The sequence below is a fragment of the Alosa alosa genome, chromosome 13 (assembly GCF_017589495.1).
Source record: "Alosa alosa isolate M-15738 ecotype Scorff River chromosome 13, AALO_Geno_1.1, whole genome shotgun sequence".
NCBI classification, from domain to species: Eukaryota; Metazoa; Chordata; class Actinopteri; order Clupeiformes; family Clupeidae; genus Alosa; species Alosa alosa.
In genome coordinates this window covers 11659355-11676716 of record NC_063201.1, presented here as the reverse complement: position 1 = coordinate 11676716, position 17362 = coordinate 11659355, and the positions used below count along the sequence as shown (strand labels likewise).

The following is a 17362-nucleotide window of genomic DNA, read 5'->3' as shown; positions in this document are numbered from 1 at the left end:
TATAAACTGTGAGAGCCAGGGCACTTTGACATGTAGGCTGCACTCACTGTGATTTGAAAAATGGACAAAAATATGAAGAGTTGTCTTTGCCTTTGTGTAATGGAACTGGTGAGTCTTGAAGTCTTCAATAATTTGTTTACATAAAGCACATATTATGCCGATTGAAACACATTCCACTAAGCTAGCTAGGTGACTGGCTCAGGCAGGCTCATCATTCACTTTTAACTGCAAACAGAAAATGTCTAGCTAGCATCATGTCATTACATGCTTCTATTTCCAAAGGAATGAAAGCTGTTTATACCAACTTAATATCATGCTTATCATTGTTAATATTGTGCAATACATGTGGTACACACAATATTAGAGCTTGTGGACTATAGGCTATATTTCAATGGAGCTGGTAAAAAAAGATCATTATGAGAACGTGGCCACAATGGGCTTAAAGTAACAGTGCACCATTTACAAATGAGTTAAACAGCATCAAATGTGTAGTATTTCTTTAGAAATGAATACTTTAAAACACAATTACTGTGTCAGTATTATCATTTAAATAATATAAAAGTGTTTTACTTTTACCTTTGTGGTTACTCATTAATTTTGTGATTTATGTTGTATTTAATATGCCATTGAAGAAGCTTTAGTCTTTAGGAACTTTTTAATTGCGATTAATCGAGATGAATTCATTTCAAAATATATATTTTTAATCGTTTGACAGCCCTATAATAATATTGGAGGAGAAGGGGAATGGCTACACTTACAAATCCTGGGTGTTGTCACACTGTTTTTGCTTTTAGATAATAATAATAATAATAACCCAAAATGATTGTCTTGATACTGTCATGCATAAGACTTTTTTTTCCTATCCTGGACTCGGTCTTGACTCGGACTCGAACCTTTTTGGACTCGGTCTTGTCTTGCACTCGAACCTCTTTGGACTCGGTCTTGACTTGGTCTCGACTAGTCCTGGTCTTGGACTTGTCTTGGACTCGACAAAGGTGGTCTTGACTACAGCCCTGCCTTCAGGTGCTTAGGTGTCTTTCGGGGTGACATCGCAAGGAGACATCGCCCTCCAGGCGGTCACACCTGAATGAATGTTTTCATCAGCAGACATCTGAGAAAGAAACCAAAATGTCTGTCTGGTATTTTACCCAGAGCCAGGGTCACGACAGCATCCTGTAACACTGCCGCATCTTTCTGGTTGGATGATTATGTGTGTGTGTGTGTGCGTGTGTGTGTGTGTGTGTGTATGTATGTCTGTGTGTGTATGGAAAGCATAGCATATTAGTCACTGTGTGTTGTATAACTGGCAATGTGAGTCAAAAATAGCTTGAACTTTTTTTTACTGTAATGTCTGGCTGTCTACTCTTGAAGCTTTAAGGAACAGTGGAGTATCAATGTGTGGGAGGGAAAAAGTAGAGTGAGAGACAGGAGAAAAATGTATTTTGGGGCTTTCCCCCAAGAGACACAAAGAGACCAGTCATAGTGCCATGACAGACGTCTTATATTTACTGTCAGGAAAGTGACCGGTTCTTCCAGCCAAGTGGAATTTCATCACACCATTTTGGCAACACAAAAAATGTGCCACGTACAGGTATATTATCACATCACATGCAGCAGGAGTCATAATGCTGTACACCAGCCAAAAGGGAAATGTGCTTTCAATATGAAATATGACACTTTCAGATCTTAACATAGCTTACAGAAACAATAGCTAACTGTAAGAAATGCTGACCACATAAATAAAAAATGTACAAACCACTGTAGGCTATAAGTATAAGTATATATACTCTTTTGATCCCGTGAGAGAAATTTGGTCTCTGCATTTATCCCAATCCGTGAATTAGTGACACACACTCAGCACACAGTGAACACACAGTGAGGTGAAGCACACACTAATCCCGGCGCAGTGAGCTGCCTGCAACAACAGCGGCGCTCGGGGAGCAGTAAGGGGTTAGGTGCCATGCTCAAGGGCACTTCAGCCGTGCCTACTGGTCGGGGCTTGAACCGGTAACCCTCCGGTCCGAAGCGCTAACCAGTAGGCCACGACTGCCCCAAACCTGTAGATAATCCACCATTGGAGGGCAATGACATGACAGTATTAGATCAATGTGTTCATCACTGTTCAATCTCCATCCCAAAAATAGTCAAAATCAGAGTAAAAAAGCCTTGATATATATCTCAAAGTGCTTTCTGATATTTGATTAGGAGGTACGGAAAAGAATAAGGCTTGTAAAAGTTCTAATAATTCCATCATATGCTGAATGTCCTCCTCAGACGTGGCTTCGGCACTTGACCCTGAGTGGACTGTGAGACCGTGGCTTCTGTACTCACAGTATCTGTAGATGCTGAGGGCAGGTAAATAGACATCCTGCTAATGGTGAAAGCCTGACTGTTTGTTTTCTCCTCCGTGCCCAGGGATGTGGAGCCACCGAGCGAGCTGCTGGACCTCTGTGAGTACTCGTAGACGTTCCGCAGAAAGGCGTCCTTGGTGTTGTGCTCCTTCTTGAAGAGGATGATGTAGCACTTGGGCAGGAAGTGACAACAGAGGATGCCGTAGTTGGAGAGGAGGATGACCACCATCTCCACAGCGGGCAGGTACTTCCCCTGGGTGGTCACGTACACGGGGATGAAGATCACCCAGGAGATGAGGTAGATGAGCATGCCGAAGGTGATGAACTTGGCCTCGTTGTAGCTCTCCGGAAGCTTCCGTCCCTTGAAGGCGAAGCCGAAGCACACGAGCGCCAGCACGGCAATATAGGCCAGCATGACGCCAAACGCCACGTACGAGCCCTCGTCGCACTCAGCCAGCATCGAGGTGGAGTCAAAGGGCCTGCGCACGGGGAAAGGACTGCGGAGCACCAGCCAGACGGTGCAGACCAGCACCTGGACGGCCATGCAGGCCACCACGATGGCGTAAGGCTTGTAGATGCGCCGCAGCATCTCCTGCAGCGATGGGTTGAAGTTGAAGGCCAGCAGAATCTTCAGGGACTTGACCAGGATGCAGGACACGCACAGGGTGAAGCTCAGACCAAACAGCACCTGACGGATCTGACAGAGACGTGAGGCAACGTTATACTAACGTTTGATATAGCAAACATATTATAACTTGATGACATGATATGATATCTCATTACACCGTGTTCCAAGTTATTATACAAATTGGATTTAAGTGTCATAAACATTTATTTTTTTGTTTTTCAATTAAACTCATGGATGGTATTGTGTCTCAGGGCTCTTTGGATCATTGAAACCAATCTCAGACACCTGTGATAATTAGTTCACCAATCAAAGGAAAACCGCTTAAAAAGGATGTTCCACATTATTAAGCATGCCACAGGTTTCAAGCAGTATGGGAAAGAAAAAGAATCTCTCTGCTGCTGAAAAGCATGAAATTGTGCACTCCCTTGGACAAGGTATGAAAACACTGGATATTTCCCGAAAACGTATGTGTGATCATCGTACTGTGAAGAAATCTGTCACTGATTCAGAGCACAGGCGGGTTCATGCAGACAAATCATAATAAGGAAGTTTTCTGCCAAACAAATTCATAGGATTAAGAGAGCAGCTGCTAAAACGACATTGCAAAGCAGCAAACAGGTATTTGAAGCCGCTGGTGCCTCTGGAGTCCCGCAAATTTCAAGGTGTAGGATCCTCAAGAATTTTGCAAGTGTGCATAAACCTACTATTCGGCCACTCCTAAACAATGCTCACAAGCAGAAACGGTTGCAGTGGGCTCAGGAATACATGAAGACTAATTTTCAAACAGTTTTGTTTTACGGAGTGCCGTGCAACCCTAGATGGTCCAGATGGATGGAGTAATGGATGGCTGGTGAATGGCCACCATGTCCCAACAAGGCTGAGACGTCAGCAAGGAGGTGGGGGAGTCATGTTTATGGCCGGAATCATGGGGAGAGAGCTGGTAAGCCCCTTTAGGGTCCCTGACAGTGTGAAAATGACCTCGGCAAAGTATGTAGTTTCTGACTGACTACTTTCTTCCGTGGTATGAAAAGAAGAACCGTGCCTTCCGTAGCAAAATCATCTTTATCCATGACAATGCACCATCTCATGCTGCAAAGAATACCTCTGGGTCATTGGCTGCTATGGGCATAAAAGGAGAGAAACTCATGGTGTGGCCCCCATCTTTCCCTGACCTCAACCCTATTGAGAACCTTTGGAGCATCATCAACCAAATGATCTATGAGGGTGGGAGGCAGTTCATATCTAAGCAGCAGCTCTGGGAGGCTATTCCGACATTCTGGCAGCTCTGGGATAACCTGACCCTAGCCAGATGAATTTCGTTCCGCTTAGCTCCGCCTAGCTTCACTCACATCCATCTGGGACCTCTTCCATTGAGAGTGATTTCTGCAACCGACTTTATGGTTCAGCCAATCAGGACGCAGGGCGGGAGTTTCATAGATGTGACATAGCGTAGAAGCGACTGTGAGACTGTTATTAGCGTCACAGGTTGGCTTCAATGTGAGTGGTTGAAGTAGCACGTCAATAGATGACGGACAAGTGGCTTATTCAATCATATGCAAGCATTTTTTGATTAGGCCCAGCCTTCTGAAGCAATACTTCAATGGATCGGTTCCACATGGATGAGTGGAGCTAGGCGGAGCGAAATTCATCTGGCTAGGGTCAGGTTAGCTCTGGGAAGCTATTCTGCAAAGACATTAAAGCAGAACCTCTGCAAGAACTCACAAGTTCAATGGATGCAAGAATTGTGAAGGTGATATCAATGAAGGGGTCCTTTGTGAACATGTAACTTGGCCTGTTAAGATGTTTTTGATTGAAATAACTTTTGATTTTATTTATATCACCTCCTAATGCTGCAAATTCAACAAATTACCAATTTTAGTTCTTTACAACCTATAAAATGTCTTGAAACTCTGTTGTGCATAATAATTTGGAACAGTGCATTTTGAGTTTTTTATTATTAAAAACAAAATACTGTTATCATTGGGAGGTTTGTTCAATAAAATTCTAATTATACTCTAATGGTTGATGACTTGAAAATGATACTGTCATTTGCTGACTGTAATTTGCATCGACTGTAATTTGCATAATAATTTGGAACGTGTAAACAACATTATAGTGTTAATTTTATTACCTATTTTTAATTTAGTCTTAGTCTTGTGACGAAATGTCCTTTCCCTAAAAATTGTCATATTTAGTCATTCAAATATCATTTTTGTTAGTCAAGTTTTAGTCGACTAAAAGTCTCGTCATTTTAGTCTAGTTTTAGTCAAAAGAAAACTAAAGGTATCTTAGTCTTAGTCAGTTTTAGTCAACACATTTTAGTCTTTTTTTATAACAAATTATTTCTGATTACCATTTGAGTCAAATAGTGTTTCACACATCTCAATTTTCCAACAACATTTATTGTGTCCACAGGGCTACTCGTCTGTTATAATTACTCATTCTGATTTTTTTGTCAGTCAGTATGTTTACATGCACAGGTAAGTCGAGCTACAGTTATAGCTCGGGCTGGGATTTGACCATAGACAGTAAAAGATTTGACTGGACCACTGTCATATTCGTAGACCAGTGTTTCTCAAAGTGTGGTCTGGGGATCATTGGTGGTCTGCAAGCTATCCCAAGTGGTCCATGAGCAGGCGTGGTAAAATATAATATAGATGAGTTGTTTGCAATATAACTTGTATGTAAATCCAAACAGTTCTGCAACACTGTCTATGTAAGATATGCCAATTTAAATCATACAGTATGAATCCTCTGACACAATAAGCAAAGTGCAAAGACAATAAGCAAGGTGGTTCAGTGAGTAGGCCTATTGTGTAGACTAATTATAGGCTACTGTTGAAGTAGGTCTAATCTTTTTTTTTTTTTTTTTTTTTAGCTAGGGTTATTTAAGTGGTCCTGAAACTGAAAAAAGTTTGAGAAACACTGTTGTAGGCCAAACTATTAATGTTTTACTCACCCTAGCTAGATGGCGATATCGTAAACACAACACATTCCCCAAACAGACTCTCCATCTTAGCCATAGCTAACTTGCTAGCGAACTTTCCATATTAGCTTACTTGCTAGCAAACTTTGCATCATCAGTCTAACTAGATGAATAGTTGACATTACATGCTGAACATTTTTACGTTATGGACATTCTGGGGGATGTTAATTTGTATGAGAGAAGCTTCAACTTCTGGGTATGTAGCATTGTGGCATAAAGCTTAGGTAGTTAGCTTGCTAACTCTGGCAGAAAATCTCCAGTGTTCTTGTTCCATCTAGTTTTTGTGTTGCAGCCACAGGGGTTGCAGCAGCAGCACGTAGACTAGCCTCCAGAAAAGCTGTTCGCATTATAAACTCATTCGAATATTTTGAAAACATAACAGCTAGATATTCTGTCTTCTCATTTTGTAGACCGAACATGAAGGGAGATTTTATCTTAGTTTTTATTTCATGCAAAACATAAGTCTCGTCTTTTTTAGGTCAACAATAATGCATCTTAAGATAGTCTTAGTCAGTGTTTCAGGACATTACTGCCGTCTCGTCATCGTCTCGTCTTAGTCATGAAAAAAAAGGTCGTTGACGAACATATTTCCTCTCGTCTCGTCTGACGAAATTAACACTACAACATTAGGCTTGGTGAGAGCGAGAGTAGGGGAGACCGGGGACAGTTGCAACACTTTTTGCATTTGGCTCCGTTACTCAGAGACCGTTTGGATTAGACAAACCAATTTTTTATACAATACACTTACATATGTCTGTTAATAGTCTAAACCATTTAAAGATAATTACAGAATCTACATTTTTCACAATTTGCATTTGAATGTAAGGAGTCAGATGTTGCAACTGTCCCCGGGCTCATGTTTGGGGATGGTTGCAACATGTTAAAAATACAATATATTACAATATATGTCAGTGCAGCAAAATGATTATTTTTGTATGTAAATACAAGTTATGTAAGTTATAATAATATTACAGTGTTATTTATTCACCAGCTTTGATTAGATGACAATTATAGATTTGTCTAGATGAGTAGGCCTTATGTGCAGATATCAAGTATTGAAATTGATATAAAATACAGTAGGACTTTAGTGACATAGGAAGAATGGAACAATTTGGGAGGCAATTCACTTTTATTTAGACTATTGTCATATAAAACATGTTTTTAAAAATATATATTTTATATTATCATATTTATGCATTGTACGGGACTGTATGGGGTTGTTGCAACTGTCCCCTTTCCTGTCAGCCATGATAAAACCTCATGTGCTAGCTAAACAAGGGGACCTTGACACATGCTAACCATAGTAGCTTAAAGTTAACATATCACTCATTTAAATCTGAGTGAACTGAATCACAAAAACAGTGACAGCAGTTTAACAGAAACAAAGCTCAAGAAAATAAATACTTTCATACCTAAAAAACAGTTTTTTTTTACAATAAATCCTAGAGCAGTTCAGAAATCTCCTTGCTTTTTCTCTGCTAGGGGGGGGGGGCATCCAACTGAGCATATGCAGTGTGAGTGTCATCACTCTACCTTGTTTCTGATTGGAGAAAATTGACATGTTGCAACCATCCCCTGTTGCAACTGTCCCCGGTCTCTCCTACGCCTGATTCTACAACATTATGTAAGGTCTTTAACATTCAGGCTGCTTTCTAAGGTTTAAGGCTTCAGAGGCTTTGGGAGTGCTTGCATACCATATGCGAAATACTATCTGTGACCTGAGACAATAATAGCTGGGTAATTTGGTCCTAGCCAAAATCCTTAAAAATAAAACAAACCGGTAACTCAGGATGAGGAAATGAGCTCTATGGCAGGGCAGTATCGTTCTCCAAAAGTTCTATGGACTGAAGTAACAGAGGCCAGCTAGTTCGGGCAGTTGCATAGTAAACTCTTTCAGGAGCCCAAAACATAATCACTAGCAATGGTCAACAGCAGTCCTAAAATAACTATAAATAAAAACAATTATTATATTATTCACATCACACGCAGCAGGAGTCATAATGCTGTACACCAGCCAAAAGGGAAATGTGCTTTCAATATGAAATATGACACTTTCAGATCCAGACCCACATAACTTACAGAAACAATAGCAAACTGTAAGAAATGCTGACCACATAAATAAAAAATGTACAAACCACTGTAGGCTATAAGTATAAGTATAGTATGTATACTCTTTTGATCCCGTGAGGGAAATTTGGTCTCTGCATTTATCCCAATCCGTGAATTAGTGAAACACACTCAGCACACAGTGAACACACAGTAAGGTGAAGCACACACTAATCGCAGTGAGCTGCCTGCTACAACAGCGGCGCTCGGGGAGCAGTGAGGGGTTAGGTGCCTTGCTCAAGGGCACTTCAGCCGTTCCTACTGGTCTAGGTTCGAACCGGCAACCTTCCGCTAACCAGTAGGCCACGGCTGCCCATAAGAGTTATTCACTACAGAGGCTGGTTTGTCCTTGGTACAGCACTGCATATTCCCTTCCCAGTGCAACATCTCATATACAGCAATGACGAAAGAATGACGCTTTATGGAAGAAAAAAGGACAGCTACTAGACCAACGGAGGCTTACAGGCAGAGGCCAGAGAGCAGTGAGTGAAAACAATGTGTACGGGAGTGAAGTTGTGGCCTGTTGTTAGCGTGTGCTGCGAGAGTACCTTGCACTTGACGCTGCTCGGATGTCCCACGAAGAACACCACGCTGACGTAGCTCCCTGTCAAGGACAGGAGGATGATCTGGCACAGCGGACCCCCCGCCGCCCTCACCACAGGCGTGTTCCGTTGCCACAGGAACAGCACGCCTATGACCAGCGCCATGATGACGCCCAGCGCGGCCAAGGTCAGCAGCACGATGGCAAAGCCGTCTCTCCAGTCCAGCAGCTCCAGGGTCTTCAGTCTGCAGGACGTGCTTCTGACTGGGGCCCACTCTATGCTAGCCTTACAACTCAGGCACTGGTCCGCATCTGACAATCAGGAGAGCGTAACAAAAATATGTGTTTTTTATTTATATTTACATACATTTTATGTTTACCATCATGCAATGTTCTCTTGATGAGTTTGGCATGGTTCAGAGGCAGATTGTAAAGACATGGCTCTTAGAATGCAAAGTGGATGGCCCTTGAGGTCATTTTGTAAAACACCCTCATCAAGTCTCAGTCAAGCTTTTTATGTAAGTGGAAAATCACTGAACTTTTCCTTTCAGTGTTTATGTGTCCATAAAGGGCTGATCTTTTTCTCTCTCACCTTGCTCTGTCTGTGTAAATATTAGCTCTCCTCTGTTTGGAGATATGGAAATTGGACTGACACTGTGGGTGTATGTATGTGTCTGTGTGTGTGTGAGAGAGACTCACCCGTGTCATTGGAGTAATGGTCTGCAGTGCAGTTGATGCACTCGTAGCAGCAGGTGTGTTGGCCCTCTACACTCTTCTTCATCTCTCCTGGCTCACAGCTGTTGGAGCACTTTGACACCACATCCTGGTGGACACACACAGTAGGGGTTAAGTCATTTAGAGACCTCAGACCTTCTTATTTTCTAACTACTTTTACGAGTCTGCAGTATCACTGAGTACAGCTGTTACAAGAGGGTCTGGCGTCCCATTGTTATGATGCACTTCCTGCGACGCGGTCATTCGTCTCTAGGGGTCAGCTGCCATTTAGAACTTTCTAGTCATTTTAGGCTGAGTGTCCATAGAGTCATTTTCTAAACACCTTTTTTGTTGTTTCCAATGAGGATGTATGGCCACATACAGCTGCCTATAGAGAAAGTGTTGCACTTTACGCTTATCTGGTTTACTGCACTATATTGTATTATTCAACAGCACAAAAAAAAAATCAAGTATTGGCCGAGGTAATGCAGGAAAGAATGTTTCAATAATCCAGCAACTGTAATGCACTTACTGAAATTTAAACTACAATGCATTTCTTTACTTTGTTACACAGGCAAGTAATCAGATTACAGTAACATTACTCATTACCCCCATCCATGAGGAAAAAAAGGTTAGTTCACTCCCCACTGATCATTGATGATCAGGCAGTGGAGAGAGTGTCCAGTTTTAAATTTCTTGGCACACAATACACAAAGTTTACATTTCTTGGCACCACCATATGTCCCTGAAGTGGGAGGTCAACACCAACCTCATTATAAGCAAAGCCCGCTTTTGTAACAGTACTTCCCCTGCCACTGTTAGGCTCTTTAATGCTCAGACACCTGGCAGAGTAAACATGTACTAAATGCACCTTATTCAAATGCACTTTATAGATGGCACAAGGACACTTTATGAGAAGTTGCAATAGCACAAGGTTTTGTTTTACTGGTTTGAATGATTGTCTATGTGATTGTCTTTTATGTAGGCCCTACTGTATGATCCTGTGTGTGTATTGCCTTTTTTTTTTTTTTTTAACCTAATTATCACCAAGACAAATTCCAATCAACTGTATTGACATGGCAATAAACTGTTTGAACTTGAAAAGGGAAATAAGGAAACAAATGATCTGCACACTGCTGTATGCAAATTTGTCCTCTTTCCTTTGATCACATATAAATGACCCGTCAATTCCAATTGAAAGCCTAAGAGTTTTTAACAGCTTTATCTGTTCATTAACCTGACTCTCGCCAGATTTCGTTCTGCTTAGCTCCGCCTAGCTTCACTCACATCCATCTGGGACCTCTTCCGTTGAGAGTGATTTCTGCACCACATTTTATGGTAGAGCCAATCAGGACGCAGGGCGGGAGTTTCATAGATGTGATGTAGCGTAGAAGCGACTGTGAGACTGTTCTCAGCGTCACGGGTTGGCTTCGATGTGAGTGGTTGAAGTAGCACGTCAATACATGACGGACAAGTGGCTTATCCAATCTTATGCAAGCATTTTTTTGATTAGGCTCAGCCTTCTGAAGCAACACTCCAATGGATTGATCCCAGATGGATGAGTAGAGTGGAGCTAGGCGGAACAAAATTCATCTGGCGAGAGTCAGGTTATCTGTTCATGTGTGTGACATGAAAGCACTCTACTGTTGTTGAGCAAACCTTCAGGGCCATTGTGCTGTGTGTGTGTGGGTGTGTGTTTGTCTCTTCACAAGGGTTTTTGAATGACATGCCTGTCATTTTTTCTGAATGAACCTAGCTGACTAACTTCCGTATCCATCCTGAATGAACCTAGCTGACTAACTTCCGTATCCATCCTGAATGAACCTAGCTGACTAACTTCCGTATCCATCCAACCTTCGGTCGTCAAATGTCTATGGGAAATAACATGGCGTTTTGAAAGATTGTACCTGTCAAACTCTGTAGGTGACAAAGTAGAAAAAGCTGGTGGGCAGATTGGCCTACACACTTCTGCCATCTAGTTTCCACTGGATTTTTTGATTGTCGGTGCCGTTTAAGTACTTTGTCACCTACAGAGTTTGACAGGTACGATCTTTCAAAACGCCATGTTATTTTATAGGTCTATTGTTTTGACTGATTCAATCACCTTGAAGAGGCGAAGCTGGCTTCGCATCTCGCGGCTGGTTGGGGTAATGGAGTTGTTGACAGAGTGATACTCGGCTACCACGTCGAAGGTACCTAAGGACCCTCTGCTGGTCCTCCAGATGGTGATGTCATAACCCAGGTTCACATCTCCGTTTTTATCAAAACTGTATTTCTTTCCTTCCATCTCAAACGTTGCTCTTTTTAGGGGACCGAGCAGCTGAAATGGAGAAGACAGTGACAACAAAAAGATTCAAGACGATCAAGAGATCAAGTGAATGTGAAATTAAACCTCTTGTTCTCAGACTCAGATCTTATTTGAGCCTTTCTAACCCTTTGTTTGTCAGTTAGCTTGATCAACTGTGTTAGGCTTACTGAAGAAAAGTCAATAAATCTACTGTTCTATTTAAGCAGTAGGCTAATTGTAGGCCTACTGTGTGTGATCACACAGCAAGGCAAGGCTTTGAACCGGTTCACGGAACGAAAACGAAAACCAGAAACTTTTGATGTTTTGCTACAGAAACCAGAAACTTCTGTGTAATATGACGTGGTGAGGTTCACATCACTTCCCGTCGTTTAGGGTACAACCGGGACGATAGACCTCTCCAGAATAAGTCCCGCCTCCTAACTTCCGTATCCATCCAACCTTCGGTCGTCAAATGTCTATGGGAAATAACATGGCGTTTTGAAAGATGTACCTGTCAAACTCTGTAGGTGACAAAGTAGAAAAAGCTGCTGGGCAGATTGGCCTACACACTTCTGCCATCTAGTTTCCTCTGGATTTTTTGATTGTCGGTGCCTACCTACAAATGTTTTACCGGTATGATATTTCGAAACGCCATGTTACTTCCCATAGACAATCGACGCCCGGAAGTTGGATGGATACGGAAGTTACGGAGGCGGGACTTATTCTGGAGAGGTCTATTGAAACGGGGGACGAATGAAATATTCCGGTTTTCTCCGAGTGCAGCGATGATAGACAGTCATCATTTGGACAAAACATAGAGCATATTAACCTCCGTTGCTCAGCCAAATGCCTTCCTGTTACGTCCCGGTATCATGGAGTTACAGGCTATAAACGATTTTTGATGGTCACAAGTTTACATATTAGCGTTTTTTTTTTTTTATTATATAAGAGTTTTTCATTTAAAGGTTTGACTTGATGCTTATTCAGTAGAGCATTTAGTGACAGGCCGTCGGTCTCCATAGGTTAACATGGCAAAACTTGACCCCCTACCTGATAGCCCCAAATATATTTGCATCTTTCTAAAACTGCTTTTCCATGTCCCACCTGCATAAAATATAGTATAAACACAGATATGTGTGCATTGACTTAGAATAAATGGGGTTTACTGCCTGGTCGGGACAAATGAAACAGGTGTTTCAATCGTCCCGCCATAGACATCTAGCATTATAGGCTGTTTTGCACTGACAGTAGGCCTACCTAGCCAATAAACGACATGGCAGAAATTTTCCTTGTCTTAATTCATGTATAATACTGAAAAAAAATGTAGGCATGTCAGAATTACAGTTAGGCTGCATAATGTAGCCTAGTGCTTTTTTAATGTTTGATGATAAGATAGAGGGTTAAGGAAAATGATGTAGATTAACAATATAGTCAAGTCAAGTCAAGTGACTTATATAGCACATCTGAAACAACGTTGACCCAAAGTGCGTAAGGCTAGGTAAGGTAAGGCTATCTTACAAAAAAGCAAAGGAGGGAGATTGACAAATAAAATTAAATGAAATATAATTTTAAAGTCCTAATGTTCAGCCTACTTATTTGTATGTCCCGCAGACATGGGAACGTTATTAACCGGTTCGGGAATTTTATTTTTTTGTTCTAACCACTTCAGGAACGTCAATTTCAGTGTTGAACCAAAAACCGGAAACGTTAAAATGTTGTTTCTGTTCGGAACGAATCAATTGGAAAAAAATTCTGGTTCAAAGCCCTGGTTGCGTGTTATGCAGTGAGTGTTGTCTGTGTGTTGTGTGTTACGCAATGAGTGTTGTTTGTGTATTGTGTGTTATGCAGCGAGTGCTGTCTGTGTGTTGTGTGTTATGCAGTGAGTGTTGTCTGTATGGTGTGTATGTCTATGCTGTGTGTTTCATGTGTCATACCTGCCATGGCTTGAGTGCTCCAGGAGTCTTGCAGTCATTTCTTTTAGCACACCGGTCCACTATGGCCTGGGTTATTGCGCTGATGGCCATCTGGATGCTGAAGACTGAATCTGAGGCTGTGTTGTTCAACAGGATGGCTGTCGCCTTGTCTGGATCCACGGTCTGGTAGAACTTCCTCATAAATGGCATGTTTGTGTGCTCGCTCATATACACATCTCTCCTCAGCTCCCTGAGGTACTGCTGGAAGGGTGCAATGTTGCCGCTCTTGAAGGTGAACCCCACGACCTTCCCAATGGAGCCGAAATCAATGTGCGCCAGCTCGATGCCGTTGGTGGACCAACTGTCACTGGCGATCCACACTCTGTCCTCGGCGGGACCACCCTGCAGCTCCTCAAACACCTGCCGCATGTACTCCGCTTTGGCAAAGGACACAATCACCTTCGCCTTCCAGTTGCTGCGGATGCTTTGGACTGCCTGGCGGATAGAGCTGTTCACATTGGGGTCGTTCACTGATTCGGGCAGAATCTCCTTAAAGGCCAGGCAGATGCCCTTTTGTGCCGCCTCTGAGGCGAAGCTATCTAGTGCCGAGCTTCCGTAGTCGCCGTCCATCGTGATCACGCCCACCCAGTTCCAGAGGTTGTCGCTTAGCAACTTCGCCATGGCGCGGGTCTGGTACATGTCATTGGGCACGGTCCTCAAGAAGGCAGGAAAACGAAGCTTGTCACTCAGGATGGTGGCTGTGGATGAGTAACTGATCTGTGATGCAAGTGAGGCAGGAAATAAAGATGAGTTTACCTCTACAGCACAGTTCTTTTCACATCAGTTGAGACACAGATGAGAAAAGAGAGCAAAATAAAAGTGTAGAAGTGCAAACAGCACATATATCTATCTATCTATCTATCTATCTATTTAACATCTAAACTGCATGAAGGGAAAGGGATATGAGAGATAACCCTTGTCCCACCTGCATCCCTTCCACCCCAACTCTACCTGTGGGATAAGCTCCAGGGTGAGCACCCGTGCCAGAGCGATGGAAAGTTCCGAGAAGGACGCTCCCACCACGGCCACCACTGACTGGGTGCACACAGAGCCATTGCCACAGGCCTGGCAGCCACCACTGCTGTTGCTTGCGCCACTTTTTGTCGAGCTGATGCCTTCCGTGAAGTCCTTGGACGCCCGCAGGGCCGTGGTGACGTCGGAGCAGGAGTCGTGGATGTGGTAGCCCAGCGTGATGCCCAGCTTTGTGAGTGCCTCGGAGCGATTGGCCTCCTCCACCGCCTGGATCATGACCAAGGCTTCAGAGACACGAGCCGTATTCAAGCTGTTAGAGAAACAACACCCATGGAGGAAGGGAAAATAAGGAACCCGTCCAATAGACCTTTGCGTGTTTGACTATTGACATATAACTGAGAAAGCAAACACTCATTCATATGTACAGTAATAAAGCTGTAATGATAATGTATTATAGTATCATTATATACCATCATTATATAACTGATTCACAGGGACATATCATAATATTATATCATAAAATTATTTTATCATAATAATTTTATTGCATTTAATAAGAGCCCAATTAACCAGAATGCATTTTGCTAGTATAAAATGCAAGTCACACCACACTGGCTTTTATTTTATTGAAGCCTACTATTTTAAACAGAGCAGTTCGCAACATTCTTTTTTTTGTTGTGGTTGCTTGGCAACACCACCAAATCAATTAATTGTCTCGTTACGCTCTTAGCATGAAACACACGGTAATACAATGGGCGTCCAAACACCTACGTCATCATTAATAGATTATAAACCATTAACACCTATCTTTTCTGCTCAGTAGTTTATTTAAACTGTGGTACTTTCCTCTCATTAATGATAAATGCATGCACACAAACAAGTAATAAATAACAGTCTTATCCAGTTGTAAGTTAGACAATTATTTTTAAATGAAATAATAATTGTGTGCTTCAAAATGTTGCTTTCTTAAAATAATCCTCTCTCTGTTTTACAAAACAAGGACATGTCAACATTTGACATTTGCATTTATTCATTTAGCTAAGTCTAAAGTCTAATAAATCTATTGATAGGAGGATAACTTTTTAAGAACTAAGTCAACGGATGAAAACTAGCACTCACAGCTACTGTAACTCCGGCTTATTTACAACTTTGTGTGTCAATTAATGAGTATTGTCCCTATCAAATAAACAAATGAATACATAATATAAGCCCTGGTCGGTGGCAGTGTCCAGGTACTCACTCTACGCAGACCGCAGGTTGGGGCTGGCTCAAGTCTGGCTGATACGTGGTTGGAACGTTGGCTCTGGCGTGGATTGGGAAGAGCGCGCCGATGAGGATGTCTCCAGGGGCGCTGGCTGCTGGGGGAGATGCCATGGTGTGTGTCATCCAACTCAGGAGCAGCACCAGAGTCAGGAGCATCTGCATGGCTTTCAGATTCAGCTGGGCTGCAAGGGTCTGTAGTACTCCTCCTCTCTCAGGTGTGTTTCCTTTCACTCAGTCTCTCTCTCTGGATACATATATATATATATATAGGATATCTATATGATATGTACAGTATAGCCCTTTCTCACTCTTCAGTATCACTCTGCCTTCCCTCTTTTAGCATTATCTCTCTTTCCCTATGTCCCCTTCTCTCTCTCTCTCTCTCCCTCTCTCTCTCTCTGTCTCCTCCTCTACCTGTCTCTTTTGCCTGATGCACTGGCTGTTTATCTTCTTTTTTCTTGCTTTCTCTATCATCAAGTTGAAAAGCCACCTTTTCTCTCTACCACAATCTCTCACTTCATCTGTTCAGGTAGACATGCCCTCTTTTTTCCTGTCTGTCTCTCTGTGTGTCTTTCATCAGGTGGACTGGTTTACTTCTCTCTCGTTCACACTGACTGACCTGGTGGACTTTTCTCTATCTCTGTCCGTCTCTGCCTGATGTCTTAGCTGACTGGCGATTTTGTCACCTGCATGTTAGATTGAAATCCCACATGTCACTCGGAACTGGCCCCTCCCCTTTGTCCTACCTGCACCTTCTCTGTGATTGGGCAATGCTCCGGTCCCCCCAGTTCACCTGCAGGCAGTAAAATGATGACGGTTAAGACATCACATTCGTGATAGTCACTCCAAGTTCCAGGTAGGCTACTTCCTCTCAAGAAATCCACCTCACAGGGAGTGGTTCATCTGACATGTATGAAAGAAGGACATTTGCTTCTGGTGTTGACTTTTTGTATTTACACTGTGTATCTGTTGACCGTTAAAAGTATGATGATGTTAGTTTAGGATTACTTCTGAAGTACTGATATAGCAGAAATGACAAATAGATTAGCCTACTAATCAGCACAAATGTGCTCATCTTAGTTATGCCATTTATTTGAATGGGTTTTTTCTGATCATGTCAAGTCAAGTCAAGTCAAGTTTATAGCGCATTTCATACACAGAGGTCATTCAATGTGCTTTACATAAACAAAACCAAACAATAATAACAAATAAAAGCATTGAAGAGCAATATAGTCAAAGAATAGTTCAAATGTAAAGATCAAAGAAAACATAAAACACAAGGTAAAATAATTTAAAAATAAAGAATAATTAGTAAGCAAATGGCAAAAGTAGTAAAAAAGTAATATAAGACAAAGTAGAATAATTATCAAGGTAGATTCAGAATTTGTAACTCGGCACAGTTAGCACAGTTAGAACAGTTTGGTCTTAAGTCTAGATTTAAAACTGGCTACAGTTGGGGCCATGTGTGATCTCTGCTAATGTATATTGTCAGCCAAACGATTTACCTTTGGAAACTGCATTGCTAACTCAAACTAAGGACT

General features: G+C 42.1%; 1 protein-coding gene across 1 annotated transcript; it reads right to left on the bottom strand.

The window, feature by feature from the left end:
- Positions 1-2133: 2133 nt before the first annotated feature.
- gprc6a (G protein-coupled receptor, class C, group 6, member A) lies at positions 2134-15971 on the bottom strand. The gene is made up of 7 exons (XM_048261371.1): positions 15799-15971; positions 14538-14868; positions 13548-14303; positions 11431-11646; positions 9312-9435; positions 8620-8924; positions 2134-3048 (listed from the first exon to the last, which is right to left on the bottom strand). The coding sequence occupies exons 1-7, from the start codon at positions 15942-15944 to the stop codon at positions 2251-2253; spliced, it is 2676 nt and encodes an 891-aa protein (XP_048117328.1). The 5' UTR covers positions 15945-15971; the 3' UTR covers positions 2134-2250.
- Positions 15972-17362: the final 1391 nt, after the last annotated feature.